This window comes from Hylobates moloch, unplaced genomic scaffold (assembly GCF_009828535.3).
Source record: "Hylobates moloch isolate HMO894 unplaced genomic scaffold, HMol_V3 SCAFFOLD_13, whole genome shotgun sequence".
NCBI classification, from domain to species: domain Eukaryota; kingdom Metazoa; phylum Chordata; class Mammalia; order Primates; family Hylobatidae; genus Hylobates; species Hylobates moloch.
In genome coordinates this window covers 96,062,048-96,075,217 of record NW_026652288.1, presented here as the reverse complement: position 1 = coordinate 96,075,217, position 13,170 = coordinate 96,062,048, and the positions used below count along the sequence as shown (strand labels likewise).

At 46.9% G+C, this 13,170-nt stretch overlaps 1 protein-coding gene across 3 annotated transcripts; it reads right to left on the bottom strand.

Moving 5' to 3' along the window:
* Positions 1 to 611: 611 nt before the first annotated feature.
* On the bottom strand, positions 612 to 8,819 carry AHSG (alpha 2-HS glycoprotein). Of its 3 annotated transcripts, none has more exons than XM_032171849.2 (7): positions 8,525 to 8,819; positions 6,104 to 6,214; positions 5,375 to 5,459; positions 4,553 to 4,719; positions 3,267 to 3,368; positions 1,991 to 2,074; positions 612 to 1,344 (listed from the first exon to the last, which is right to left on the bottom strand). In XM_032171849.2, the coding sequence occupies exons 1-7, from the start codon at positions 8,735 to 8,737 to the stop codon at positions 1,000 to 1,002; spliced, it is 1,107 nt and encodes a 368-aa protein (XP_032027740.1). In that variant the 5' UTR covers positions 8,738 to 8,819; the 3' UTR covers positions 612 to 999. The 3 variants fall into 3 exon arrangements, with proteins under 3 accessions (XP_032027740.1, XP_032027741.1, XP_032027742.1); XM_032171850.2 differs by having other exon boundaries at positions 4,553 to 4,716; XM_032171851.2 differs by lacking the exon at positions 1,991 to 2,074 and having other exon boundaries at positions 4,553 to 4,716.
* Between the last annotated feature and the right edge of the window lie 4,351 nt (positions 8,820 to 13,170).

The window sequence follows — 13,170 nt, the reverse complement described above, 5'->3', positions numbered from 1 at the left end:
AAAGGATAGTTTATTCTGTACAAAGTTCAGGAGCTTGGCCCACCTTTAGCAATATTTTCTCTCTCTTATGAAATGAGAAGAATTATTTTCTCATAAAGAAATGGTCATATCTTGGCCAGGTGCAGTGGCTCACGCCTGTAATCCCAGTACTTTGGGAGGCCGAGGTGAGTGGATCATGAGGTCAGGAGATCAAGACCATCCTGGCCAACATGGTGAAACCCTGTCTCTATTAAAATACAAAAAAATTAGCCGGGTGTGGTGGTGCACACCTGTAGTCCCAGCTACTCGGCAGGCTGAGGCAGGGGAATCATTTGAACTTGAGAGGTGGAGCTTGCAGTGAGCCAAGATCGTGCCACCGCACTCCAGCCTGGGTGACAGAGTGAGACTCTGTCTCAGAAAAAAAAAAAAAAAAAAAAGAAATGGTCATATCTTATGGGTTGTGGAAAGATCCTAGTCTCACTTTTTCCTGTATCTGGCAATACAGCAGGTTTTTGTTCTCTTTTGGTTCTATTTCCACTTTGATTTTGATTAGGGGCACTATGTGGTTGTTGGGATAAAGGGCTATGCATGTGAGGGGAACTGGGATGAAGTCGGCAATAAGCATGACCACATTCAGCTTAGAACCTTCTTTATTAAGGAAGGTCTTTCAGGCACTTTTATTAACAGGCACATATAAGCTTAGCAAAAGCACCTTTCAAAGTCACAGTTCCAGTGGTTTTTGTAAGGTCAACCAGAGGCAGAGAACGCAATCATGGTGGCTTACCATCAAAATCATGACAAGTTGTCAACCTAATGCCTTCTGTCAAACATAACCGCCACCCACTCAGCTTCTGTCCTGTGAGGAATGACGGGAGATAGGGATTCAAGACTTAATATTAATGTAGATCACATGTGACACTTGTGTGGCCAGCAGACAAGGCCCCCCACCCAAGCCCAGGCTTGGACAAAATGGTGGCTATGTTTTCTGTGCCAAACCTCCTCATCTCTGCCATGTCTAACCTAGACCTTGAAGTGTCTGATCCTCCCCGGACACGGAGGAACCACTGGCCCAGCAGCAGCACCAACACTAGGCTGCACCACTGGGTGTGTTTTCTGGGGGTGCAACGCTTCTCCTAAGGGTGACCCCAATCGGACCACACCCATGAACATGTGGCGCAGGTCGTAGTGCGCCTGGTGCGATGGGCGTGCTTGGGGAGCTGCCGCTAACAGATTGGTGTACGGGGGTAAGCCAGCTGGAGGGGGTCCAGGTGCGCCAAGTGGAGGGGACGGACATGCATCTGGGTCCACCACGGGGGTGGGGACTGCTTCATCGGCACCTTCTGGTTGGGGCTGTGAGGTCACGGGCTGGAAAAAGGACCATTTCCTTCAGTTAGTTTGCTTCCTCCTCCCAGGCAAGACCACCCACAGGCCCAGGTGGAACTGGTATCCAATTTCCTCACATTATACATTTTTTATTTGCAAAGAGTCTAGCAAGAAAGGACCTACCTAAGTACAAGGGATTGTCATCAAGGTTACAAGGAGGGGTGACTGGCCTATGGTGGCCCCGGCCTCACCAGGATTGTCTTGGTGATGGTGGACTTACACACACACATCCAATAAGTAAAAGCACCCCACCTATGGCTCACCCTTGCCCAGCAGTGCCACCCTCTTTGTCATCTGAAGCTGCAGCCACTGGGAGCTAACAGGTAGATCTGGCCACCTGGTCTCTGCAACTCAGAAAACCACTCCCACCTCCCACAAATAAAAAGGTGGCTTTGTCAACTACACAGTAAGATGGTTCTTCCCTGTAGTCACTAGTTCACGGGAGGGAAAGGCATAGCTAAAACATCCTTCCATTTGTTGATGATTCCACATACCCCAGTGTTATTTCATACCGTGAGGTTCAGAAGCACAGGAGAGCAAATGTCCTGTCATCACTACTGCACTGCATAAATGTGAAGGGGTCATTGTATTCTGAAGGTGTAGGCAAGAATATTCACGGAGCTGTTACCTGTGTTTGGAACACCGTGCAGGTCACTGCAACTTCTTCCCCACCAAGCTTCTCACTGAGTGTTGCCTTACAAAAGCCATATTGCTGCCCACAGAGAAAGAGGAGTTATTTTAACTAATTTAAAAAATGGATCCCCCCCAATTTCATTGACACTCCAACCTTAAATTGGTTTGAAAAACCATTTTTCTTAAAGTTATCGTTTCTGCTTGTGGGAGGTATGTGATTCTATATATAACATGGAAATACAGAAATACTTTGAGAGTGAGAGAGATTACCCATAATCCCTTTCTGGTGGTGGCCTAGAAAGAAGGACTGTTAACATTGATGCATTTCTTTCTTATTTTAAAATACTATTAAATATGATTAAAAATTAAGATCATTGTGACTATACGATGTTGTATCCTGTGTTTTCACTTGCCATAATAGCATTTTCTCATATCATTCATTATTCCCTGAAAACACAATTTTTAGTGTCTGCACAATTTTCTATTTACTGATGTGCATGCATTATTCAATGACACCTTCCTGTTGGACATACAGATCTCTCTTTTTTGTCTCTTTATATCTATAATAAATCATTTTTATAGATATATTCTGTCAAATGTCACTGATGAATTCTTTTTTTTTTTGAGACAGAGTCTCACTCTGTTGCCCAGGCTGGAGTGCAGCAGCACAATCTTAGTTTACTGCAACCTCTGCCTCCCGGGTTCACACCATTCTCCTGCCTCAGCCTCCCGAGTAGCTGGGACTACAGGTGCTCACCACCACGCCCGGCTAATCTTTTTGTATTTTTAGTAGAGACGGGGTTTCACCATGTTAGCCAGGATGGTCTCGATCTCCTGACCTCGCGATCTGCCTGTCTTGGCCTCCCAAAGTGCTGGAATTACAGGCATGAGCCATCATGCCTGGCCACTGATGACTTCTTTAGACTAAAATCCTAGAAGTGTACATTATCGGCTCAAGGACTTGAAAGCTTTCGTATCAGAGTTATATGTCTAGAAAATGTGCACTTCACATTCCCAGTGGGTGGGCGTGACTTGGCTTCATTAGCAATTTCTCCTAACTCCATGTGCCTCCAGTGGGTGAGATGATTTGATGACAGCTCTTAAAGGGATGAGGCGACACCCTAAAGGAAGGCTTGCCGTGATCCACAGGGAGCGGGCATTTGCGCTGTTATTCTCTGTCTGCAGCCCCAAGATACAAACTATCCAAGGATGTTCTGTTCCACAAACAGCTCTGTCCGAGTGGTAACACCCCAAGGTCCCGGCCCACTCACCTTTTCTGCCAGCAGGTTGCACTTGGCTGCCTCTGTGGCCTCTTTAGCAACACAGTCAGTGCCAGACATTGTAAACTCCACATAGGTAGAAGGTGGGAGGGGCTGAGAAGAGTACATGAAAATGCTCTTGAGGAAAGATGACTCACAATGAAAAGGGCAGAGAAGGAGAGCGGGAAGTAGCCTCCTTCGGAGGGCACCATTCATGCAGACCATGCATCGGCCCAGAAGACACGTCCCTCAATGGCTTACATAGGGCAGTTGCTATGGGGTTGTGTTCTCAAGTGCTGGTACTTTAGAGGTAGGGGTTGTGTCTTCCTTGTAGGAGGGGCAAGTATCCATCACCGGTCCTTCAAGGTGGAGGTGAGTTTGCAGACAGGAAACAGGAATCAGAAGGCCAGCCTTAGACTGATAAGAGTGGGAACCCTGCCTCCCCACAGCCCTCACTCTTGGGCTGCACTTGAGACCCAAGGTTCAGGTTACTCCAAGATAGGGTGGGAAAGTGAAGAGATTAATACCTCTTCCACCTGTTTCGTAGAGCAGGATCAAATGAAAAGATTTAGATGAAAGTATGGAAGATATCACTTGAGCTTTTCTTTCTTATAGTAGTTGGAGCATATGGACACAATAAAATATCTGTTATTTGGTGTAGTCTGGGGTGGGGATGTTCTGAGAATCACATATTCTGATTAATAGAATTGCCGTCTATACTAGTGTATTTCCAAGTATGGCCATGGCTGATATCCAGAATACATTTTCTTAAACATTTGAATTCTGTTGCATTCCAATGTGCTAAACCACCCACAGTACAATAAGATGTTTTCTCCAGTGACTCGAAAGGCATTTTAGGATCTTGCCATTATAAGCTTGTCAGCACAAGTGAGTATTAATTACGAGTCTGTGGCAGATGTTCAGCGGAGATGGGTGATAATGGAGCCCAGCAAATTTATAGTGAGTGCTTCTGGCCGAGGTGGGAACCTCTAAGGGCTGACACCGAGCTTTGGTTTTAGCTGGAACGGAGGGAGTGGGGATGTACCTGCCGGCAGCTGTGGCTGCTGGACGTTACAGTGGCTCAGCATGGGGGAGGCGCTGAGGGTGTTGGGGTCCTCATGACACTCAGGAACCTCATACCCCTTAGGATGCTTTCTTCCCTTTCCAAACAACCCTCTCCTTGCTTTCTCATCGCTGCCCCTGCGCCTGTTCTTCCCTCCCTCCCGCTCCACCACGTACAGTACATTCCCGAAGTGCCACCGAACTGCCCAACCTGTCAAAAGAATCTCAGTCTTTACCACAAGCTGAGCCCGGGAAATGTCCTCCAGCTGGAAATTGGAGCCGTTGTTTTGAGCGTTGAAGGCTGCCAGGGCAGCTTCCGCGGCGTGCACCACCCTGGTGTCGTTCAGCGGGGCCAGCAGGGGGCAGTCTCGGCACACCTTGCGCACGTCCTCGGCCGAGTCTGCTCGGGGAGAGGAAACCAGGATGTGGGCAGCCATTCTCCCTGGCATGGCCCCAGCTCTGCTGCGTTAGCAAGGGCTAAGGCATGCCCCAAATAGCTTCAGGCACTTTCTCTGCTTCTTACTAAACCTTCAAACGGCTCGTGCTATGCTGACATTTCTGCAGGAGCTCTTATCATCACGAGGCAATTTTCACCTCCAGTAAGAATAACTTCTTATTTTTTTGAGACAGGGTCTCACTCTGTGTCACCCAGGCTGGAGTGCAGTGGCGCGATCTCGGCCCACTGCCACCTCTGCCTCCCGGGTTCAAGCGATTCTCCTGCCTCAGCCTCCCTAGTAGCTGGGACTACAGGCGAGCACCACCACATTTTTGTATTTGTAGTAGAGATGGGGGTTTCACCATGTTGGCCAGACTGGTCTCGAACTCCTGACCTCAGGTGATCCACCTACCTCTGGTGGGTGGATTACAGGCGTGAGCCACCGCACCAGGCCAAGAGTAGCTTTTTAAAACACAATTTTAAAAATCCCAGAACCCAGGAAATTTGGCTTCTCCTTTTCCTCACCGACAAAGCAGCTAGAACTACTTAAGTTGAAAATTATTCAGATCCCTTCTCCACTTTTCTACAAGGAAAAAATAAGAATAAGAATAGTCATCTGTACCTGGACTGGAATCACATTTTGCGTATTCCACGGAAAACTTGCCATCTAGTTTCAACAACCGGAAATCACAGTCTCCTTCGACAGCCTGGAGAAAGAAACCCACGTGAGGATGGCTGCCCTTCCCCTTCGCACCCCGGGAAGACTCCCTCCAGGCATGGCTGTCAAAGGTGACCCTTGCAAAATCGCCTTCGCTGGGTAATACTGAAACATGTCACTCTCTGCTTTCAGGGATACAATGATATAGTTAAATGCTTGTAAAAATCAGCCCCAGGGGAAGTGGCATCAAATGGCAATTTTATTTATGATGATGATGATGACGATTATTTCGAGATAGAGATTCGCTGTTGTTGCCCAGGCTGGAGTGCAATGGCAGGATCTTGGCTCACTGCAACCTCCGCCTCCCGGGTTCAAGCGATTCTCCTGCCTCGGCCTCCCAAGGAGCTGGGATTTACAGGTGCCCGTCACCACGCCCAGCTAATTTTTGTATTTTTAGTAGAGATGGGGTTTCACCATGCTGGCCAGGCTGGTCTCGAACTCCTGACCTCAGGTGATCCACCTGCCTCAGCCTCCCAAATTGCTGAGATTATAGGCATGAGCCACTGCGATCGGCCACAAATGGCGATTTTAGAAACTGCACCCTGGCTAGCCAAGAAGGCAGGCTGAAAAGCTGGGCGAATCGGTGGAGCTGGCCAAAGGGCCACCCATGGTCATCCTGAGAAGGGTACTCACATGCTCCTTCAGCTGCCTCACGCTGCATCTGGCCACAGGGGTGGGGTCCAGCACATGGCAGGTGGTCTCCAGGGTATCTATTTCAATCTCAAATAGCTCTCCGAAGGGCCGCTGCGGAGACAGAGAGTGAAGCCGTGAGCAGCCTATTCCCCCGATCCTGTGGTGCGGGCCACGGTGTGTGCCCTCCCTGGGCTTGAGCGCACCCCCCTTTTGGAGAGGCGAGGGAAATGTCATTCTTACTGTCAGTCTGCAACTCCGTCTAGCTCTGAACTGGCCTGTGGGCAGGACAATGACCCGGCCTTGTCTGGTCTTCGTGTGTTGATTAAGGAAGCACCAGATGATGCTCGCAAAGCAGACGGGGTCCTGGGCTTGAACAAGTCGATGGAGCCACAGCCCTCACTCTGAGCTCTATTTGAAAACTACAAATGGGTATTAACACTTATGTGTATTTATTATTTTTAAGATTTCACTATTCAAGCAGTGCTTTGGAAAATGCAGGTTTGGATTTTTCTCAGACAAGCTGCAAAATAAGGTGGTGTAGGGTAATATTTTACTGTCTTTTTTTAATCTCCTCTATCCCTCCCTCTCCTTCTTTCTTTCTTCCTTTTCATTATTTACTTTCCTTCCTTCCTCCATTTTCTTTTCCCTCCTAGAGGTTTTGCTGCTGTTGTCCTTGGCTTTTCCTTTGTCTTGGCTTGTGCAGCAGGTGCCGGCATGCAACTATGCTGCTCTCTACTTCCCTCTGCTGGCGATAATGGGGACGGGCATGTCTCCCTCTGACAGGAAACTGGATGTCACTAGTGTAGACATGAGGGAGCTTGCAACAATCCTTGGAGATACTCTTGTCAGTTCACCTGTTTCTGTATCTTGTCTTCGAAGCCTGAAAAATCCAGAAGGTACAAGTATACCTTTTCTCCTCTCAGCCCAGCTCTGCTTGCCTCTCATTGGTTCTGCCTGACTCACTAGTACCTGAAGCCTCAGCATCCCCTCCCCTGGGAGGAGCTCTGCATTGTATGATGTCCAGGTGTGCCCAGAGTGACTGCCTGAAAGCGTTCACAGCTCTGGCGAACAGGAACCGGGTACGCCTGGGTTTCTCAAGGAACCCAACTCTGAAGCTCTGCCTTTAGTGAAAGTCACAATGCCCATTCATGATTACCTTTTCCCTCAGATGTGCGTGTTGCGTGTTCATTTCCCCTGAATTGATCAGCGTTTCCTCCTAACCACCATTGTGCTTTAATATGGCCGCAGCACTCCTAAAATCCATCCGGAGCAATCCTGGTTTCAAATACTTTGTCTCTTTGTGAGACGGATGGCAGCCTTCAGTCGGTCCAGGCTTCCTGTCGTTGATCTTATTTTCCAACCTAGATTGTAAACTCTTGTGGGCACATATTATGCCTTTTTCACCATTGTATTAGGTTGAACCATTGAAACGGCCAATATTTGGTTGCTTTTGATATAGAAAAATGGCAGTTTTATATGGTTCAACCTAATATCTCTGGTTCTTGTCCAAGGAAGGCTTGTAATACATATTTGCTGAAAGAATTGTCCTTAATCAGAAATAAATTTAATTTCAAAACAGGCAGTAGACAGACAGCTTCTTCCCACCTCTCCAAATCTCTTGACTGATCCCCAAGGCATATTTCCAGCTTGATTTTTCTTATCACTGGCTTCAAGCTGCATTGGTTTCCCATCTAGCGTGTGAGGAGGTGAATTGTGTGTATGCCAAGACTTCTCTCTGGGATGTGGGTAACTCTCTTTGGGAGGCAGTTTGTGTAGAAGAAGGAACACAGATCTGGAATCAAATCCCAACCTGAAGACTTAGCAATTATATGATCTTGTACCAAAAAAAAAAAAAAAAAACCACACACATGCATACACACACACAACAGAGCCTTGGTCTCCTCTTGGGTAAGACAAGAACAATATATGTACCACACAGCACCAGGAGGCAGGAACAGGAAAGAGTAAATGAGATATTCTATGTGAATGGGCCTGGCATATAGTAGGCATCTGCCAGATACTAGTTTTATTCATTCTCAGTCTTTGTTAGAGAGAAACCAAACCAAAGACAGATAGGTGATTTTCAGCCAGTGGTAACTTGGCAACTAGGAGCTGGTCTCTTGGGTCCTACTTTTTCCAGCAAGTTACACTTACCATCTGTGATCTGCAAACAACCATTTGAAGCACTTTTTCTTCTGCACACCACCCCACACCCCACCCAGCTCCCTGCTGACACCCATGATGCCGTACAGAATGTCTCCTCTCTTGCCCTCTGCCTGCCCCTTCCCTCACTCCTGGGAAGAAATCAGAGAATTTACTCCTCTGTGGTTTCACTTGCACTGGGTGATTGTGATCTTTTGAGGCACCTGGTTGAGCTCCACGTACACATTATTTCAGCTCATACACAGCAGGTCCACTTACCCGAGGCCACACCTTTACTTCCTCAATCTGGTTCAAGGTGTGTTTGTATCCCCAAGGAAGGTTTTGATTGATGTAGTCTATAGCCGCCAGAGCTGCTTCCTCAGTTTCTGGATCATCGCAGTTCAGTTGTCTATAAATCAGCCCTGGGCCATGTGGGGCTGAGTGGCAGCCCCAGAGCTGAGCAAGACAAAGGAGCAGGACAAGGGACTTCATGGCTGCCCCAGAGTGGCCCTGGCAGGCGCGCAGGTGGTTGGAGGCTTTGGGACCAATCCAGGTGCTCTGCTGGGAAAGGTAGACCCATGGAGGGTGGTGGGCTTTATTTATCTGTTGGAGCCTGCCGGAAGAATTGCATAAGGATACAGGATGATTTCTGCTTTGGTTCAAAAAAAAAAAAAAAAAAAAAAAAAACACCCTGCAAACATCAGCCCTGGAAAAGCAAACAGGTTAGGACATCGCTGGTCCCCAAGAAATCTGCCAAAGTCCATGCTGCTGTGGGGGAGATGCTCCAAAGTCTGCTTGGAACATGGTAATAGCAGCAAAGAGAAGAGAAGCAAAGAGAAGACAGCTGAGGGAATGAGGTGGACATGGTCAGCCCCAGAGTGCCATGGGTTTGGCAGCAGAGGAAATGTCTTCTACTGTGATCTGAGCATGCCATGGGGTCTGTGAGAGGGAAGGGGGGATACTCAGCAATTTGATAAAATTCTCTAATGTCAGGGGGAATTAGCTTTCCAAGAGGAGTCCTACAGGGAGAACAAGGCCCACAGATATAGCAAAGGTAGAGATGTGTGTAGGAGATGCCAAGATTTTGGGGGAAGATTCTTGGAGAAAAGAAGAAAGGATGAGAGATGTTTCTGCCTAAAGTGGGGAATGGAGGTGGAAGGAGGGGGTTCCCGTGGCAGGACCAGGGTGGGAAATGACCAGCAAAACGTGTGGGGTTCCCTGCCCCTTCTCTTCCTTCTCCATATCTCACTGCCAGGGCCCTGCATGTGACAGCACAGATGGGCACTGACCAGAGTCTCCTAGCACTAGTAACCTAGTGCCCTTGCCAGTGCACAAGGGCAGCAGAGGGGAGTCCTGATCTAACAGCTGCTCATTTGACACAGCTCTGGGTTTGAGTCCGACACTGCAGGCTGAGATGCCGCACGAGGAGCTAAGGACACAAATGCCCCTTGAACATTCTTTGCAGACTCAGGAGAATTACAGCGTGTCTTTCTGGCCAGAACACAGGGCCAGTGTTGACTCCAGGCACTGCCTATTAAGTGACCCTTGACAATTCCAAGTGTGACATCCAAGGAGGGTTGGCAGCATAAAGAGAGGCTTGGGAAATATCATACAAGGACCTGGTTTGGTTTAGTCTGAAGCAAAGAAGCCCTCTCATGGAGACCAACATGGTCTTCAAATATTTAGAGGCCATCATTGTGTGTGGGTGAATTTGTTCTAATGTTTGCTTCAGAGAAAAAAAAACTGGTTAAAAAAAAAGGAAGAAGAGGGGCCCCTCCAAAGGGAAGCTTAATATTGATTTTCTGGGGTGAGGATCGGGGTGAGGGAGGTGAAGTGAGTGGTGATGGGACAGAGAAGGTAGTTGGCAGGACTGTTTTCAAATTTACCCCCAGCTGCTCACACACCGCACAGAATCTTAATGACAGAGGCTCAGAAGGTGTGGCCAGGACTCCAGGTTCTGTCCAAGAGGGGGAACGTGACTTTTCCAGATGCAAAACAAACTCTGGTCATCTAGCAAGATGATCCTCAAAGCCAGGGGCAAACTTCCATCACCTTATACTCCATTTCGCTCAGGGCCCTGACTCCTGAACTGTGTGTGGAAGCTATGCTTTTCTTTATATAATCTTTAAAAATATTGAAGGGCTGGGCACGGTGGCTCACACCTGTAATCCCAGCACTTTGGGAGGCTGAGATGGGCAGATCATGAGGCCAAGAGATTGAGCCCATCCTGGCCAACACAGTGAAACCCCCTCTCTTCTAAAAATACAAAAATTAGCTGGGCGTGGTGGCGCACACCTGTAGTCCCACCTACTCGGGAGGCCGAGGCAGGAGAATCAATTGAACCCAGGAGGTGGAGGTTGCAGTGAGCCGAGATTGTGCCACTGCACTCCAGCTTGGCAATGGAGTGGGACTCTGACTCAAAAAAAAAAAAAAATGGAATAAAGTGTGGTGTGGTGGCACACACCTGTAATCCCAACTATGAAGGCAGGATGATAGCATAAGCCCTGGAGTGGGCTATGGCTGCAGTGAGCTGTGATCATGCCACTGCACTCCAGCCCAGCCAACAGAATGAGACTCTGTCTCAAAAAAGAAATCATTCACAATCTCATCATGCAGAGATAAACAGTGTTAATGCTTTGGTGCATTTATATCTTTTCTTTTTTTCTATGTAAAATAATATTTTAATATAATTTTGATTATACTGCAATATACAGCTTTTAAATTTTTTTCACCTATCATTTTAACTTGAATATTTTCCTATGTCATTAAGTAGACTTAAAAACATGTTTACAGGCGAGGCGCGGTGGCTTACACCTGTAATCCCAGCACTTTGGGAGGCCAAGGCAGGTGGATCATGAGGTCAAGAGATAGAGAGTATCCTGGCCAACATGGTGAAACCCCATCTCTACTAAAAATACAAAAAATTAGCTGGGCGTGGTGCTGGATGCCTGTAATCTCAGCTACTTGGGAGGCTGAGGCAGGAGAATCACGTGAACCCGGGAGGCAGAGCTTGCAGTGAGGGGAGATTGTGCCACTGCACTCCAGCTTGGGCAACAGAGTGAGACTCTGTCTCAAAAAACAAAACAAACAAAAAACAAAAACAAACAAAAAAAACCACTTTTTTATTTAGGAATCTTTGGCTTTTGATTCTTTTTTTCAGGATAGATTTTTAGAAGTAAAATTATTGATTCTAATGATTTGCACATTTTTAAAGCTCTTAATTTCTATAGTCAAATCGTCTATTTGGCTATGCCAATTTATCCCCCTTCCATTTCGCTGTTGTGTGATGTCAGCTCAGCTGTTTTCTGTTTTCCTCTGCTACTGCTTTCATGCTGACTTTTGTGGGAACTTAGATATGTGAACACTATCAGAACTCTTTTTTTAAATGTAATTTATGAATATCTTTGCTTTTATCTCAACTACTCTGTATGTCTAATACTTATAAACTAAAATAACTTTGGTATCAAGCTGAATAAAATGATCCCTTAGATTTTTTCAGTTTCCTTAGAAAGAAATGTTGCCATTTACTTACTGGAAATGAGGAAGAAAATAGATGATATTTTGGTATGTTTTCCAAGATGGCTGTAGCATTAGTGCCGATGGGTAGTTCCCTGTGCCTGACGACACCAGTTTTAAACTTTAAAAGATTCTCACTTGCCAAATGTATGTGGGACTCATAAGTGATCTTCACATGCTGAATACATCTACTCATGAGTAATCTTGGGTCAGTTTGATCCAACTGGCTCCAGCTTCTTTGCATATCAGTAGGAGATAGGCATTTCCTCTGCTTTCTGGTCCTTTGCTGCATTATTTTAGTTACATTTCTGTGCATTTTTCTGTGAGGCTCACAACACAGCAATAAAATAATCCTCATTCCATTCACGCTATGATGGCTGATAGTGTATTGAGGTTATCAAGGGCTTGTTAGAACTGGTCAAGGAGAGCAGGCCCAACAGTCTAAGGAGCAGGAGAGGATCAACAATCTCCAGGAGATGGCAGCAGGGCGCCGGGAAGTGCTTGCTGGGTGCAACCCTTGTGCGGCTGATGGCAGAAGCCTCAAGATGGCAGCTGTCTTAGTCCATCTGTGTTTCTATAAAGGAAAACCTGAGGCTGGGCAATTTATGAAGAAAAGAGGTTTATTTGGCTCATGGTTCTGCAGGCTGTACAAGAAGCATGACACCAGCATCTGCTTCTGGTGAGGGCCATAGGCTGCTTCCACTCATGGCGGAAGGCAAAGAAGAGCTGGTGTGTGCAAGCACATGGTGAGAGAGAGGAGAGATGCCCGGCTTTTTTTTTTTTTTTTTTTTTTTAAACAATCAGCTCTCATGGAAAATAATATAGCGGGAATTCACTCATTACCACCAGGATGGCACCAAGCCCTTCATGAGGGATCTGTCTCCATGACCCAAACACCTCCCATTAGGCCCCACCTCCAACATTGGGGATTAAATTTCAACATGTTTGGGGACAAACATCCAAACTAGGGCAGCAGCTAAGGATGGCACCAGGGTTCCTGAATTTGTCCAAAGGACTCTTTGCCAGGGAGCCACTAGGGCAGGTGTTGTATTTAAACTATTCCAAGGCAGAATTCAGTGTTTATAGTTGCAGGCCAGGAGCCACAGCAAGAAAGATTACCATAAGCTCAGGGTCAGAGTTTCTCAGAGGTTGGTTCCATTAGTGGATGTGGGTGTAGGAGGCAGAGGATAGATATAGAAAGATGTGAAATATCCAGTCAGGCAGCAAGAGCTAAGGTGATAGCTAGAAATCAGCCTCTCACAAAACAGAAGATGAAAAAGTGCCTGTCAGCAAAAGCCAGAAGGACAACTGGTTTCTGTACGGAGGAAATAGCAGTGGTTGGTTTTTAAATCATTAGGTCAGGTTCATGGCTCTGCCCTTTCTGGTACTTAAAGGGCCTAGGCCCTGAT

Excerpts from the sequence above, each read along its gene's own strand:
- AHSG (XM_032171849.2), bottom strand. The coding sequence starts at position 8,737 with ATGAAGTCCCTTGTCCTGCTCCTTTGTCTTGCTCAGCTCTGGGGCTGC. Across the intron at positions 3,369-4,552 it reads TTTCCCGGGCTCAGCTTGTG|CCCCTCCCACCTTCTACCTA; the intron begins GTAAAGACTGAG and ends TACTCTTCTCAG. Across the intron at positions 2,075-3,266 it reads GCAACCTGCTGGCAGAAAAG|CAATATGGCTTTTGTAAGGC; the intron begins GTGAGTGGGCCG and ends CTCTGTGGGCAG.